Source organism: Cryptococcus neoformans, chromosome 7 (assembly GCF_000149385.1).
Source record: "Cryptococcus neoformans var. neoformans B-3501A chromosome 7, whole genome shotgun sequence".
NCBI lineage: Eukaryota > Fungi > Basidiomycota > Tremellomycetes > Tremellales > Cryptococcaceae > Cryptococcus > Cryptococcus deneoformans.
The window spans coordinates 1,278,983-1,295,412 of record NC_009183.1 but is presented as its reverse complement, the minus strand read 5'-3'; the positions used below and the strand labels follow the sequence as shown (position 1 = coordinate 1,295,412).

At 48.9% G+C, this 16,430-nt stretch overlaps 5 protein-coding genes across 5 annotated transcripts; 2 read left to right on the top strand and 3 right to left on the bottom strand.

Annotated features, from left to right (window-relative positions):
- Positions 1-221: 221 nt before the first annotated feature.
- Positions 222-2,382, bottom strand: CNBG4320 (hypothetical protein; the record flags this gene model as incomplete). The annotated part of the gene is made up of 6 exons (XM_769039.1): positions 222-356; positions 419-563; positions 627-864; positions 938-1,487; positions 1,620-2,172; positions 2,228-2,382. The coding sequence occupies 6 exons, from the start codon at positions 2,380-2,382 to the stop codon at positions 222-224; spliced, it is 1,776 nt and encodes a 591-aa protein (XP_774132.1).
- A 452-nt stretch (positions 2,383-2,834) lies between these two features.
- On the top strand, positions 2,835-3,981 carry CNBG4310 (hypothetical protein; the record flags this gene model as incomplete). Its single annotated transcript, XM_769038.1, has 4 exons — positions 2,835-3,005; positions 3,057-3,155; positions 3,243-3,558; positions 3,641-3,981. The coding sequence occupies 4 exons, from the start codon at positions 2,835-2,837 to the stop codon at positions 3,979-3,981; spliced, it is 927 nt and encodes a 308-aa protein (XP_774131.1).
- Positions 3,982-4,270: 289 nt separating this feature from the next.
- Positions 4,271-8,387, bottom strand: CNBG4300 (hypothetical protein; the record flags this gene model as incomplete). The annotated part of the gene is made up of 9 exons (XM_769037.1): positions 4,271-4,513; positions 4,578-4,850; positions 4,910-5,236; positions 5,304-6,029; positions 6,079-7,898; positions 7,946-8,065; positions 8,116-8,217; positions 8,278-8,317; positions 8,370-8,387. 9 exons carry the CDS (start codon positions 8,385-8,387, stop codon positions 4,271-4,273), a joined length of 3,669 nt encoding a protein of 1,222 aa, XP_774130.1.
- A 475-nt stretch (positions 8,388-8,862) lies between these two features.
- On the bottom strand, positions 8,863-12,688 carry CNBG4290 (hypothetical protein; the record flags this gene model as incomplete). Its single annotated transcript, XM_769036.1, has 6 exons — positions 8,863-10,611; positions 10,657-10,980; positions 11,046-11,529; positions 11,576-12,372; positions 12,424-12,513; positions 12,560-12,688. 6 exons carry the CDS (start codon positions 12,686-12,688, stop codon positions 8,863-8,865), a joined length of 3,573 nt encoding a protein of 1,190 aa, XP_774129.1.
- Positions 12,689-13,012: 324 nt separating this feature from the next.
- On the top strand, positions 13,013-15,337 carry CNBG4280 (hypothetical protein; the record flags this gene model as incomplete). The annotated part of the gene is made up of 7 exons (XM_769035.1): positions 13,013-13,099; positions 13,155-13,683; positions 13,735-14,623; positions 14,676-14,852; positions 14,906-15,081; positions 15,141-15,165; positions 15,220-15,337. The coding sequence occupies 7 exons, from the start codon at positions 13,013-13,015 to the stop codon at positions 15,335-15,337; spliced, it is 2,001 nt and encodes a 666-aa protein (XP_774128.1).
- Positions 15,338-16,430: the final 1,093 nt, after the last annotated feature.

The window sequence follows — 16,430 nt, the reverse complement described above, 5'->3', positions numbered from 1 at the left end:
CATAAGGATCTGAGCTGTATTGCTTGTGCACATTTTGATTTATATGTATCATTAGATATCAAAAGCTAGGCCAATATGAGACAAATGCAACTTCTAATCAATATTGTGATACATTATTTTGTTTCGATTCTTCAATCAGTTTCATTTGATTCTTCTGTTGCTTCTTTATGATATTAGTTGACGAATGTCGCCAACATCTATCAACTCCACCCTCAAAAGGCTCAGATCGATTTGACGGTGGTCGATTTCTCTTGGAAGAGTTCCAAAGGCGATGCAGGCAAGTCAAAAATGGGAGTCACGACCCTCCAGACAAACTCAAGGATATACGCCCCTATATTGAGGTAGGCGTAAAATACCTAGCAACTTGAATTAGTCTATTCAAACCCGAAAGAAGTACAATTTCGAGAATTTTGCTCACCATTGGGATGACACCCATGAATATATTTCCAATCACGCCACGCCTCCTGATTGTATCCCAAAGCTCCGTCTCTACGATCTCCCTTGCCTTGGTGATTTTGAAAGGTCCTGTAAGCCTGTAGAACGTGGGAAACGCTGCCCCGAAACTATCATCGCAATTCACCTATCAGCACTTCCATCTTACCAAGCAAAAAAATTAATTATTTCACCAGTACACAAACAAGACGAACAACCCGTAATCCCACCATAACCTCAACAGCCCCGGAGCGGAGCCAATGTCTTTTGCTAGGGTTGACATGTAGGTAGAATAGTCGACGCCGTATTGGATACGCGAAGTGGGCGAATGGAGGAGATGATATGTCTCTGGTGAAACAGGGATTGGGACACGTTTTTCTGTGAGGAGTATAAAGAGCTGGGCTTGCATCTCTGCTATGGGCGGGATAGCACCTGCATCGTTGCATCTGGTAAGTGTCTGGCTTTTTTTGGCCCAACGTTTGAAAGAGGACGGATTATGACTCACCGACACCAGGCCTAACAAATCCGATAAACGCAATACTTAGATCTTTCGTACTGGTGATCCCTCTGATTTCGCAATCCTCGGGACCTCGCGGGTAGCCTTCACCCAACCAACTCCAATCCTGTCTATATCCAGTACACAACACGACCAAATCAGGTTTACACTCGTCTTTCCACGCAGTCTCTTTTCTTCTATGTTCCGGAGGGGCCGGAAAGACCGCTCTTCCTTCAGAGTCAAACCCTTGTGGGAAGGGGACGATGTCAATTTTGGGATCACCAGGCGGTGGAGGAGGGTCAATATAGTGCGCGATCCAGCGATGGATAGGAGAAAGGGAGTAAAACGGTCGATTGATAAATTGCATCGCTTTCGCGGATTTATTGAGGAAAACGTATGCGCGTCCTTGTCTTTCAGGGGGCAGCTCTCCAGCCCATTGGTTACACCCGGCCATAGTACCTGTGAGTACCCAAAGAAGACGCTTAATGACTAGATCGGAAATGAACCATCTGATATGCGATGCTGCCACCCAGGGATGAACATAGGCAGTCTCAAAGAGCTATCGTTGTAAGGTCAGTATACTGTATGTAGGTCTCTTGGAAAAGATGGGAGGACTCGCGTTTGTTATAAGACCATCAATGGGAAGTTTTCCATCAAATGTAGTTCCCAATACGCGAAAATTGTTGAGTACCTTAGGAAAGGACAAGAACCCAGTTCGGACACCTAACCATACCTTCTTTGCAGGTGCCATAATTGCTTCGTACCCTACATCCATCCCTGTCTCCCCACATCCCAACACGAGCACTTTCTTGTCCTTCAACTGGTTCCGAGACTTGTAGGCAGAAGAATGGATCCATTTTGGTGGTTCAGGGATACAAGGGGTCGAGTTGAGCCCAGGAATAAGGGGGATGTTGGGAGTGACGTGTAGACCGGTGGTAATAATCACCCTTTTGGCAAGGACGATGAGGGGATCACCTTGGGGAAGCCCGTTATCATTGAGTGGCTGGATAGTGGCCCGATGTTTATAGAAATCTTTACTATCTGATGAAGCATATTCGAGGGAGACAAGCTTGATGGATGTACGGATCATATGCCTCAAATCAAAATGGTCGATGTAACAGTTGAGATAGTCCACAAAGTTAGGCAACGAAGGGTGATCAGGAGAGTCCAGAGGGTATCGGAAGTCGGAGAAACAAGTTAGTTGCTTTGAGCTTACCAGCTCAGCATTTTGGTAGCCTCTCCATCTGCATTAGACAAAGATCCCATCAGTTGAAGCCTCCCACAAAAATAAAGGTATACCTGAAAGTTCCCCCAATCTCAGACTCCATGTCTATGAGCAACGGCTCCTCCCCCTCGGACCACGCTTCACCATACTCGACAGTATACTTGAGCGAGACGATGCCTGCCGGACCACCTCCGACAACGAGGGTGGATATTTGCCTAGGGAAACTCATGGGTGATATTGAAATATTGGCTGGGAATATTTACCGTACAACGACTATAGACAGACTATAGAAGAAGACTGAAGGACTCGCTCTATGACCGTCGGTTCTCCACTCTCCCCGCTCTTATTAAGGTTAATTAATAATAACCGGTGGAGGTAACAACGGCGATCGAGGTTCGTTTCAGAAAGTTATGACGTGTCTCCATTGACCCATCACAAAAGAAGGTCGATCGATGGTGGTACGAGGACGGGCAAAGTGGAGTCGGTGGTTGTGATGGTCTTTTGTTATGGTGCATGCAGTATGTATATTTTTTTCCGCACGTCATATACAGACAATTTCAAGTTCTCGATGATGGCAATAAATAATGTATATAAGATGCAAGAAAACGGAACTTGAAAATCGCATTTTGACTACCCGGCAGAGACTTCCTTCTTCCCAACAAGCAACTTTATCACTCTGTCATGTCAGTCAGTCAGCGATCTGCGTTCGTAACGGGCTGCGCTTCACCTAGAGGCATAGCAGCCCAGATAACAGCTGCTTTGGCAAGCAAAGGATACCTTGTATTCGCTTCAGCAAAGACCTCTGAAAGTTTGGGGCACCTCCAAGATAAGTGCGAGGCGAGTTTCTGGCTAGTTTCTTCGCGGCGATAGCTTTCTTGGCTGATGACATGCCATCGTGAAAAGCCGATGGTCCTCGATGTCACCGACGAACAAAACATTGCGCAAGTAGTAAAGTCCGTTTCCGAGAGAACGGGTGGCCGCCTTGATGTCCTCGTTAACACTGTGGGTTGTCTGGGCTGTCACGAAAGTCCTTAAAATTACCGGGTCGCTCATTCCCTTTTCACACATCTCCTCTTCTCAACAAATTAGGCAGGTATTGATACCCTTTGCCCCCTCCTTGACACTTCCCTCCCGGCTCTCCGGGAGGTCCTTGAAACCAACACCATAGGCCCTCTTGCTCTTATCCAAGGCTTTGCCCCTCTCCTTGTCAAAGCCGCCAACGAGCCTGTCCCCGGTACAAATCAAGTTCGCCAAAGCGTCATCGTCAACATGGGTAGTCTATCCAAGGCCGGTTTTACTTGGAAGGGTGGGTATAGTATGAGTAAAGCGGCTTTGGAGTGCATGACAGAGGTTTTGAGGTCGGAGATGATGCCCTTGGGTGTGCAGGTCATCAATTGCCATATCGGTGAGCGAATCAAACTTTCCGTAATTAGGAAATCTTCTACGACGAACAGTACACTGATTGATTCATTCTGGCGCTCATATAGGGACCGTCAACACGGATATGTACTTTAACCAAAAGATCTTTGACAGCAAATCCCCAAACCCCACGCCTTATTACCCCAACTTCTCAATGATCGCCGACAACATGACAAAAGACTCTCAAAAAGCCGAGAGGATCATCATGAAAGCCGACAAGGCTGGGCAAGATATCGCAAAAATCATTGACAAGGTAAACCCTCCTGGATTTATCAGAGCGGGCAGTTATGGTGCGCTTTTTGATTGGGCTGCAGCGATCCTTGATTTTATTGGGTTGAAGAATTGGTTTTGGGGCAGACAATTTTATACTCATCTGGTGCCAAAGCCAGACCCAAAAAAGACTGCTTGAATTTCTTTCATTGCTGAATTTGAATGGGCAGGTCTTCGTCAAAGGTTGATATTTCTGTAGCAATTATTCGATACCGAAGAGAAAAGTGCGCTCGTTGCTATTGCAAGCCACATCATGTATATCTTTTGTTCGAGGTCCCCGATTCAACGTGATGATTGTCCAAGCCATAAAATTCCATGCAAGCCATATCATATCTAGACAATTTTGATTCTGAACCAACCACCGCTTTTTCTCTTCCACTACTACTCTCCCATGTATAGTCCTTACAAAAACAAAACGAAAACCCATCTTAAACCATGTTTCTCAACCCGCTTCCAGCCAAACCGACTTGGCTCAATCCATCAACCACGCAGACTGTACCCTTGTACTCTGGCAAGTACTTGGCGCCAGAGTACGCGCTTTCTTCATATGGTGAGCCCTCGTAAATGGGAGTATGGGTAGCAGCGCAAATATTGAATGATGCGTTTTGGTCGTAGGCGATTTCGTGAACGTCTCGAGGGTTACGCTGGCCTCGGGAGATGACAGCACGGGCCTGATGAGACAATGTCAATGTACTATTCCGTTATATAACACTTCAAAACCAATGCTAGACCTACTTGAGTAATGACAGCCTGACCAGGCTGTGTCTCGATCAACCTCCTAGCAAACACAGCAGCGGTGGCGGTGTTACCCGCATCAGAGAACACCTTCATCGCACTACGCAATGCTAATTGGATATGTTGAGTAGCAAGTTCGCAGTGAGTAAAGTAAGCGGCGAGCTCAAGGTTTCGAACGACGTTTTCGGGATCTTGGACGGCAATTCGTCGTCGTTCAACTTCCATAGTGAGGCCAATGATGTATTCTCGACAAGAGGTGACAAGCTCCTTTATCTGTTGTCCGTGACGTTAGTACATCGCGTGCAGGAGTCATCACCCAAGGGTAAACTCACCTCCTCAGCATCTTCCTCGGATTCAACAACTACCAACAAAAGTTTTGACAATACATTTTTGAACGTTGCAAGCGCCTCAACAAATTTACCCCTAGCAAAGTACTTGTTGGCATCGGCCACCTCGGTTGCCTTCAGCTCGCTATAGTTGAGAGGAACGGCAGGCAGGGCGTCGCGAAGTTCGGCGGTTTCGGGATTTCGGCGAACATTGAGTCGAAGAGGAGGGAGGGAAGCGTTGGCAGGGACGTAAACGTGAGAGTGTTGGTAGGCTTGGAGGAACAAAGGCTTAAGAGGTTCAAAGTTGACAACGCCGACTTGCTTATTGAGCAACTAAGTAAAAATAAATCATTAGCTCACTATTTCATCGTCATGAAAGCAGATCAGTCCATCCACTCACAAGCATGGCAGATTCGAAAGCACCGGCGGCTGCATGGTCGATAGCCAATGCAGAGTTATTTTGCCAAATCTCATCCTCGCTCGCACCAGGCTCGACACCCTGACTCAAATCCGCCTCAGCCAAAACGTCTTCACCGTCAAACTCTTCCTCTTCGACATCAGGCACTTCGACGTTGGCGTCAAGATCCCATCCTTCATCCTCATCAGCAGCTTGCTCCTCTCCTTCGTCTTCCTCAACAGGAACATCCGCCGCCCAAGCATCCAGTTGTTCTCCACTTTCTTCACCGCCGATCAAAGCGTCGACACCACCGTTAGCAAGTGCTCGGTCAAAGAAGCTCTCACCAAGGTCCTTGAGAGGCCAGTTGGAGTCGGATTGAGAGAAGATGATGGGAGGGGGGGCGAGGGAAGAGTGACCAGAGTTCTGAGGGGGAGGAGGCAGGTCATCCTCGGTCAAGCCAGCTTCATCAAGAATCTCCAAGGCAAGGTCGTCAAGGCCGTTGGTTTTGGCAGTGTAGTAAGCGAGGGGGTACTGGCCAGTTTCGCGAAGCACAACGACACGAGATCGAACGTCACCGAGGTACAAAGAGTTTTGGAACCTAGACATATTGTCGCCTCGTTTGCCAGCGATGACTTGCATCATATTAAGCTTCTGGGTGTTGCCGGTGATCAAATAGAGGAAGGAGAGCTTGTCGAAGTTTCTAGTCTTCTGATACGCGGTCTCGACAATCTGTAATGTATTAGTAAGGCGCGACATGTAACGTAAAACCAACACTCACTTGATGATTACCTTGCTGCAACGCAGCGGCACCCAACCTCTCCCAAACGTCATGCCTGTCAACAGCCCTAGCCATCTCCAACGCAACCGCCAAGTTACCACACTCAATAGCAAGATCGAACCTAGTCTGCTCATCTTGCACAAAGTGGAGAGCGATCTCGGGGTATCCCTTCTTCTGAAGATAACCAATGATACTCTGACCAACAAGATTGCTATTTCGAATGATATGCAAGACTTCATCATAGTTCTTGCGGTTGAGAGCAAGCTTGAATCGGTACTCAGCAGGGTCAATGTTAATAGCCTGCGGCTTGGCGGAACGGTCGAGACAGTGAACGACAGAACCCTTGACTCGAGTGAGGTACACAGGCTGTTCAAGAGTTTTGATGATCCCGTTATCACCTTGAGAAAGAGCGTACTTGATGTGGTTCAAAGTGGTGTATATGAGCACACCGCTGTCGTCCCAAGCGGCAGACTTGATTCGAATCGTCTCGTGGATGAGAGCGCTTTGAGAAAGAGACTTGTTGGCAATGGTGATTGTGTGCTTGCTCAAGAGGGCGACCATGTTACCATCGGTGCTCCATACAACATACTTAACGGGAGGGGTATTGATTTCGGCAACAATCTTTTGCTGCTGAATGTCGAAAAGGACTACAGAAGAAGGAGTGGCGAGCAAAATGGACGCCGTACCGCCGTAAAATATCTCGGACGTCTGGACAGGGCACTTGATAGTCTTGGTGATAGAGTTGGAAAGATCCTTAATTTCGATGTTCTGGGCACCCTTGTCGAGGACTGCGAACCTGTTCCTTGCCACGAAGAGCGCACAGAACCCTGTACCCTTCTTACCGTCTGAAGGCACATCCCTGCCATCCTGAGCAGTAGGCGCAGTAGACTTGGGCAGAGTGATAAGTTCATAGATACCGTTATCAGAAGGAGATGTCACGATAACAGCTCGTTCAGCGGGGTTGTAGCTGAGGGTTCGAGGAGGAATGTATTGGGAGCCAAACTTGCGGACGGAGCAGATGCCTTGGCTGTTACCGCTAGATATGTCGGCCATGCGGACAACCTTGTCTTTGATGTAGAAAAGTTGATTACCAGACAAGGAGAAGGGGGGACGCTCTCGTTCAAGCTTAAAGACTATCAGACCGTTGTCGTGGCCAGCAGCAAACAAGTTGAGCTCAGGGTGGGCAGTTAACACCCAAAACCTATCGTGTTCCCGCCTAAAGGTCTGGACGGCTGTTCTCTTGGTCATGTCCCAAGCCCTGATAGTCTTGTCCTCACTCGCACTCAAAATCAACTCGTGCTTGGGGTGGAACATAGTCATGGAGACGTTGTTGAAGTGACCTCTGCAGCTGTCCACTTCCCAGGCTTTGGTTTCGGACATACGCCAAAGCTTGACTTGGCGGTCATCACCACAAGAGACGATGAGGGGAAGGGTAGGATGGAAGGAAGCCCAGTTGACACCTCGGTCGTGACCTTCGAGGACATACTTGACTACAGCATCGGTGTTGCCAAACAAATCAGCTTGACCCTGGCTGGCACGAGCGATTTGTTCTTCGGCAGACATGGGAGCTTGAGAAGCTTGGTTTTTCTTGCGGAGACCGGAGATGTCCCATACACGAACGGTAAGGTCCATAGAGGCGGAGATGACGAGGTCGTCCCACGGGTGAAATTGTGCGCACATGATGTAGTGGTTGTGGCCGGTGAGGATGGCAATACAAGTCCTTGATTGCCAGTTCCAGATTCTGATAGTCTGGTCGTCGGATGCAGAGATAATCCAGGGGTATTCCCGATGGAAGAAAACAGTTCGGACATAGTCGAGATCTGCCACTCGTCAATGTCACATTCATAAAGCTGTTCGAGTCACTCACGGCCAGTCAGAGTAAAAAGGCATTTTCTTTGTTTGTAGTTCCACACCTTGATCTTGTAATCATCACCACCGGAACAGAAGATGGGTTGAGTGGGGTGAAAACAGATACCTCGAACAGGACCTAACATATGTTAGTACTGCCATTGAATTCTCCTATGAGGAGTCACTTACCATCATGCTCATCATATCGGTCCACTAAAGTGCCCATCTGGTAGTTCCATAGTTGGATTGTTCCATTATGCAAGGACGCCGCAAGCAAGGGCTGCTTTGGGTCTACACGAGATGTCAGCGCGGGACCATGCTCCGTGCTCCTCTATGCTTCTTCAGACGTACGGAAGGCGATGCCCTTAACTCTTGGGGATTTGCTTTCAAACTATGCAAATATGAGCTCCGATCTAATCCAGGATCCCAGCTGTATGACTGACCTTTGTGAGCATCTGCATCTTGCCCCGAGGATCTCAATCCTTCTTGGTCGTTCTCCAATAGTGTTGCGAGTCAGAAGAAGCGGGAAATCGGAGTGGACTGGTGCGGACGGCCTGTTATTCTCAGCGCTGTCGACTGATATACGATTTTGGGGAGAGTTTAGAGAGTATAGAGTTATGGGACGTTGTGGGTAATGGGTCTCTGTTGTCGGACGTGACGTGGTGAGCGGAGGGTGAGCGCGCAGAGTGCCACATTGCTTAACTCCGGCATTCTCCGATCACACCCAGTGGGTCTTCTCTATCGGCCAACTATTATTAGAGACGTCCTGCCTCGTCCGTCTGTCAGCAATTACTTACTGCATGCTGCGTTGTTTGGGGGAATCATGTGTTCTCAGTTATGTCAAAACTCTACAAGGAATTGGATGTCTACAATTGCTCAAGCGGTTGGATTAATAACGACATGCAATAAAATCACGTTCATTCACAGTTGTCTGCTCTACAACTCATCCTTGGTCTCCTTCCCTCTTTTATGCCCATGGCCATGCGAATAATCCTCCACCTTTTTTCCGTCCCTCTCCAAATCCCTCTTGATCTGCTCCGCATGCTTCCTCACCAAACTCTCCGCTGCCTGTCGCGCACTTGCTGCCCGGGCCTTAACATCTTCAACATACTCTCCAGCAGTCTCCGGGGTAGGTGTAGCTCCAAGAATAGAGGACGCTGAGCGGGTAGCAGAGTGGATGGAGGAGGAAGCTTCTTTTTGCAAAGACGAGAGGATGGAGGATCCAGTTGAGAGAGCCTCGGCGGCGGTGGAAGAGCCAACAGAAACGAGGGATGAGAGGTAGCTAGATGCAGAAGAAGCCAGAGGCTCTTGGGTTGAGACGGCACCAAGAACTTCTTGTATCTGGGTAGCAAGCCTGGAGGCTTGCTCAGTCACGGCCTCAGCAGCATCGATGACACCCTCGCTAGCAGCATTATAAACAGACTCGGCGTACTCCCCGGGCGTCTCGGGGGTAGGGGTACCTCCAGCAGCCTTAACCATACTCCTAGTCGCGTCGTGCACATTGCTACCCGCAGTATCATAAATTGACGCGACACCCTGCTTGACGACACCAGCGATAGACTCAAGATACTCCTTTGCATACTCGGGGGAAGGCGTAGCTCCAGCAGCGCTAAGAGCAGACCGGGTAGCAGAGTGAACAGAAGAGGATGCATCGGTAGCGACGGAAGCAGCGGATTCGGTGATCACAGAAGCAACTGAAGCGGCAGAGTCGGTCGCGGCGTGATATGCAGACTCAATGTGTTCGGCCGGAGATTCGGGAGAGGGTGTACCACCGACGGCGCTCACAGCGACTCGAGAGGCATCATGCGCAGCAGAGCTCGCGGCCGCAATCACAAACTCGACACTCTCACCCAAAGACTCGGGAGTGGGAGTGGCACCGATGGCGAGAGAAGCTGATCTAGTGGCGTCATGGACAACAGCAGAAGCGGCACCAGCAAGAGACTGAAGACCCACTTGAGCGGCAGAGTAAACGCTCTGAATGTGCTCCTTGGGAGATTCAGGAGAAGGAGTGGCGCCAACAGCCTTGGAAACTGACTTGGTCGCCTCGTGAAGGCTCGAGCTGGCTGCAGAGATGACAGAGTTGACAGCAACATTAGCAGCGCTGTAAACGCTCTCGCCGTGCTCTCTAGGAGACTCGGGGGTAGGGGTACCACCAGCGGCCTTGATGATAGTTCGAGTGGCATCGTGGACATTTGAGCTAGCGACAGAAAGGATAGAGTCGACGCTAGATTTAGCTTGTTCGACGATACCGGCGGTCGTAGTTTCACCCGAAGCAGCACTTAAAGCACTCATCACTTGTTCCTTGCCCTTGCCGATGATACCAGCGGCTCCCGCAACACCTGCAGCGGCAGCACCAGCCTCGCCTACCACAGGGAGGATGCTGACCTTTCCAGGATCAGGCTTCTTCTCCTTGTTCTTCTCCTTCTTCTCCTTCTCTTCCTTCTTAGAATCCTCAACAGCTTCCCTGGCTTCGATACGGTCAAAAGCAGTCCTCTTAAGTATGCCGATTCGAGTTCGGAAAGCCTCGTGAATGTCATCAAGCTCGAGACGAAGTTCAGCGAAAGGTTTGGCCAGAGTGGGATCTTCGGAGATCTTGGCGTACTTTTCCTTCCAGCTGTCGGCGACTTTGCGGACTTCGTGGTACTTGTCCCAGTCCTTGACAGTGGTTTTGTCAGAAGAGGACATCTGCTATGTGTTAGCTTTACGACAGCGAGTAGTATGGGTGCTCACCTTGGCCGCCAAGGCTTGGTAGTCATTACCCAAAATCGCATCCAACTTGTCAGATTGGTCCTTTACAATAGGCTTCCTCTCATCATAAACCCTCCCCTTCAACAAATCCAGCCTCTTCTGAATCTTTTCCACCGTCTTCCTGACCCTATTGTCAGACGTGCCGCTGGACATCTTGACTTGATCCCTGGTCAAGCTGGTGGACTGGGTATAGAGCTTGTCGAGACCCTTGAGGACATATTCAATCTCCCGATCAATCTCGGAACGCATGTTTGTGGCAAATTGGGGGAGCTTGTGGTTGAGCACATCCCTCTGGAGGTCTTGGATCTGGAAAAGAAAGCATAGTTAGCATGAGTCTACAATGTGATCAAGGAGTATTTCATTCAATTTACCTTTTCCTTCACCTGAGCTTCACCTTTCTTGCCCTCTTCGTTAATCTTGACCTTCAGGTCCTTAACAGCGCGGTCAAGCTCCTTACGGTCAAAAGGTTTCTCTTTGACTTCTTCCTTCACCTTCTTGGGTTCAGACTTGGCCTTGCCCTTGGGCCCAGCCTTGGTCTCAGCCTTCGCGATCTTGAGCTTCTCCCGGGTCTCTTCGCGCTTTGACTTTTCAGCGTCGCCAAAATAATCATCCATCCCACCCCTGGATTCCGCAGCAGTCAAACCGGTCACGGGCAGCCAGTCAGCCAACATGCTCAACAGAGACTTGGGCTTTTCAGGGGTCTGGGGAAAGACAGCCTGATACACTGGCTGGACGTAAGAGATGTGGATGTGCTTGTGGTAGAGGGCGTAATAGGGAGCGAGGAAAGCGGAAGCCTGTTCGACGTAAGGGCCGACGTGAGGCTCGAGATAGACTCGGTACTGGGCGCAGGCGTGGCTTTGAGCAAATATCAGCAGTGAATAAACGAAACTTAATTACTCACGCTTTGAAAAGCTTCCAAGTCTTGCTGATGTACTGCGCTCCAATCTCTAAGCCTCTGACAGCCCTAGGTCCGAGGACCTGGGTGGCAATTCTCTTAGCCTCCACACTTGCTCGGAGGGCATAGGGCTTGCTCCACTGGTAAGCCTGGTTTCCTTTCTCGGATGAGATCGTGTAGCCCTTGTGCGCGTATCTACCAGCATGCCCAGTAAATGGGTGGCTCGCGGCATACTGATAGAACTTTGTCACGTAGTCTCTGGTCTGGTTGGCGTAGACATTCGCTTTGGCTACGTACGGCGAGGCAAAGGCAGAGATGCGGGCAGTATAAGGGTCGGCAAACGTATGGTACTTGGCCCTGAAATAAGGGATGTGAGGCTGGATAAAGGTGAGATAAAACCTCCTCACACCTCGGCGGATTCGATTGACAACAGGCTTGATTGGTCCGTTCCAGGCCTTGACGCCGATTTGCTTGGCCTGACGCGAAGCAGGTTCAACATAGTCGATATAAGGAGCAGAGGTGGTGATCTTGGTGTGTAAGTCGTCAAGGATAGGATAGATGTAAGGCTGGAGCACCTCGCGATGATAAACATTGGCCGGATAGCAGAGGACCGGATGTGACTGGTGTTCGGGATAGCCGAGGGGAGAGAGAACAAATTTGTTCAAAGCGGATGGAGGGCCAGGAGGAGGACATAGGACTGTAGAGGCAAGCGAGAGGATGATGAGGAAAGGAATAGTGCTGACAAGTGAGAAAAAACCCCAAGGGTATCTCTTTGCCGTAGCCACAGTTCTTTTTGGCAGCGTCTGTCGCAACAGTTAGTCAAAATCAATGTTCTCATACGACACGCGACCAACCTTTGCAACCGCAGCGGTCTTGTTCGCAGCCACAGTAACTTTTTGGTTTACATTTTGGCTAGATGTGGATCTCGGCGTTGTGGGACCGTCCTTCTATTTCATCAGCTCGATTCTTCTGGCTCTCAGTGATACTTACGTAGAACTTGGGAGTGGATGGGGCACTGAGGTTTGGTTGGCTGGTCTTGCGCGTGGTAGGCGGAGTGCCCGAGGGTACTCGCTTTCCAAGGGGAGGTGGCTCTGACGCCTTGGGCTTGCTCTTCGACATTACCTGTTATTTTGAAGATCGAAGATGTTCTTGACGGGAAGTGTCAGGTGCAGCGAAATGTTGATGCTCCAGCTTTCTGTCGGAACGTCATCACTTATGTGAGGGGGTGAAATATATTTACATTTCCACTTCCTCACAAACGTTACATAAGCCCATCTTATCTCGTGCCTGAAGATTCTGCGCACGTGCGTGATCAGCAGCGTATCGATGGCCTTCCGGCATTATCACCATTTTTTCATGCCAAGTAAAGATTCTTCCATGTCTAAATAAACAAACTTGCTCAGCGAATAGCTGCCACATCCTAGCCCATGAGACTGGCCCTGAATGAAATACGGCAAAGAGTTTCAGCAGCTTCTCGATAGCTCCGACTTTCCAGAGGAGTGGAAATCTTCTGCTATCGAGTATCGCCGGGTGGGTTTGTTTCGGATACGATCATACTAGCTACACACTGAAGTGACTCATCTAGCTCAAGAAGATCATCAAAGATGTAGTCGCAGAGCTCACTTCCATGGGCCTTTCACCAGATATTCTCAACAAACTGCTCGTCGCAGACAATCATTCCGTGGTATCGGACAGGCGCAACAGCAATAGCAGTGGAACACCCGAAAATGAGCTTATAGAGTTTGAGTTTGAGAGTGAAGAAGGCAGTCCATCCGTGTTTCGGTCCGGACGTCTCCCCTTGCACCACGAACCGCAAGAAGTTCTGGTCGATCCGGTACTCGATGACGACAGATACCTCAGCACCGATAACTTACATCACCCTCATCCTCACAAGTTTAGATTACGGCTTTTGTCAGAAGCTTCCCAAGACGCTGAACCGTGTAGTATGGCCGACTTGCCTACAGCACAGAACCTGTCACAAGTTACATCGGCATATCAAAATGGTCCTTTAAACGGCAGAAGAGGATCTGAGGGAAGCCATAAGAACCGGAGGGTTGTCAAGAGAGCTGTAAGCGTAGGTCATGGCGGAATAAAGGCAGAATATGTCGTTACTGGTGAGAAACGTACGCCCCTCAAAAGAGCATCGCTGATCAATACGGTTGCAGGTGCTCCAGATCATCCAGTACCCCAGATCCGCCTTCATCTATCAGCTCTTACATCCCACCTCCCATCTCCATCACCTCCACCATCCTTTGCCGAGTCTGAAATAGGAACAGATACAGAGACTGAAGACGAGGATCCCCCAATATACTCGGCGCCCCGAACGCCTCGAGCGTTTGATCGTTTTTGTATTCTGTCTCCAAATCCTAGCCTCAATCGAATCAACGCGGCTAAATCCCCAATCTGGGCTATCGCCAGTAGCAGGAATTTTGACGGATTGGCAGATCTATCTCTGGGAGAGGCAGCTATGGAAGAAGAAACATTGCCTACTCCAATTCCACAGTCCTTCAAGACACCTGAGGGGATACCTCACTCAGAACGAGAATTCATCATCCCCCTCTCATCAGACTTTACCTTCTTCTCTCTACTCACTACTGCACTTACCTCTCTCTCCTCTTTCCACGCCAGACAACAGATCCTCTTTCAACAATCCGTCGAAAAGCTTTGTGAAATGATTTCAAAATCCATATCGCCGCAAGCTAGTATTGAAATCCTCCCCACGCCCCTCACACCATCCAATGAAATCACACCTAGGATGCATCCCTCCAAGGCTTCTCGCAAGGACTTGTACGCATGGCGGGAGATATTCACTCTTTGGATCGAAGCACAAATATTCGAATCCAACAGCGAGAGAAACCGGGGAGAACGAACGGTGGAGGAAGCGGAGTTGAGACTACAAAAATTTGCCAATCAAGTCGTTAAGCGTGGCCTGGGGGATAGGCGCACGATGAAGGGGAAGAAAGTGAGAGAAGCATGGGAAGAGTTCCTGAGGTTGAACGTTTTATTATTGGACTTGAAGAAGTTCCAGAGTGCCAATATCAAAGCCGCAAGGAAGTAAGTCCTGTTTTGCTTCGTACTAATTTGACATGACTGATTATGGGAAAAGGATTTTGAAGAAGCACGATAAACGTACAGCACTCACAGCATCGACTGGTTTTCAGGCCTTCGTTCGGTCTACACTCACAGCGCAAATAGATGAAGACGGGAACATTTCCACATGGGTCTTTTATAATACGTCGCTTCCTCACGTCCTCCTGGCCAGCTTAACCAGTACTCTTTTACCGTACGTGGCACCTGACATTTATCAACGCATAACTGACTCTTAGCCTTCATCAGGATTCTTCCAAGTCTCGATGACTACGCTTGTTTAATTTGCACTTCAATTGCATTCAAACCAATCAGACTTGCCTGCGGCCATTTGTTTTGCGTTAGGTGCTTGGTGAAAATGCAAAAAGCTGGGAAGGGGAAGTGTCCTTTGTGTCGATCAGATGTCATTCTATTGGCTGATAAAAGTGAGTTGCGGTCTTTCTGCACGTTCATGTGGATATCGAGCTGACAGTTATGCGTAAAGCGTGTCTGGATTTGACCGTCATGAAGTGAGCGCATCCAAATTTCCTCTTAACATCTGCTGACATTGACTTTTTGTCCAGCTTCATGAAAGAATGGTTTCCGAAAGAAGTCAAAGCAAAGCAGAAGGAGAATGATGAAGAGATTGTGAAAGAGCAGGCACGAGAAACAGGTATGGACACGAGGTGTTGCATCATGTAGAGGAGTAGCCCTTATTAGTTATATCTTCTCACTTTCGGGTTTTATGAGCGTCATGGCATATACCACAGAATAAGAATCAAAAACGAGAATATTCTGCATTGAGACAAAAAGGATAAGAGTAACAAATCAAACGTGTCGGATGTCGAAATTGATATGTACCTGCTACTGTGCGGATGTAGTATTGCAAATCGCAAAGGACCTTCTAAGCCGGCAGAGTCGATGTCGGATGACAGAGGGGTAAGACCCCACCAAAGGAAAATCTGCCAGCAATCCTTTCTGTGCCCCCTAACATGACTTGACACCAATGAGCTACGTACCATTGTGAGGCTTTCATCTATCCGTATCGGACAGTATCTTAGAAAGATGATGCTGGTAATCCAACTATCGCCTTCACAACCCCTCATCCCCATAACCAACTCCAACCCACTCCACAACATCCGTCGTCATCAAAAGATGTTCGCCCTCCTCACAATCTTCACTCTTTTGTCTTTCCTCATCCCCTCTCTCGCCCTCCCGACAGTTCGCAACAACGTCCTTCTCAACTCTACCGCCGCACCTCCCAAGCGCGAACCGACTTCTGTCATCGTTTCCATCAATATCCCCATCTACACTTCGATGTTGTCCAACTTTTCCAATCCGGATGATTCAGAACCAAGCGCCTTGGCTGGACCGGGTACGATAGGATTGCAAATTTGGGAGGGTGATGTAATCGAACATGAGTGGAAGATCTCTGAGAAGGCGATTAATGATGATGGTGATGCAAGTCTCGATGTTTGGAGCCTACAAGCAAGTCTTTCCTGGATTGATGGTGGGCTGAGAAGCTGATCATTAATCAGTGCCACCTTATTTTGACAAGCTCTGTGGCCTCAAACTCCCACTTTGTCTTCACCCTCAGTCCCAAGTCACCATTCATCAGTGGTAGTATGGCTAGCGAGATTGTTTTCGAGTGTTACGATTTGCAGTGTCTGAAAGATGGCGTGTGTGATAAGGACTACGACCCTTCTTTCAATTCAGTAAGCTTGAATGACAAGGATAACATCGCGAGCATTGACTTTGAAATTTTCGGTGCAGAATGATAATGACATTCGAGAGA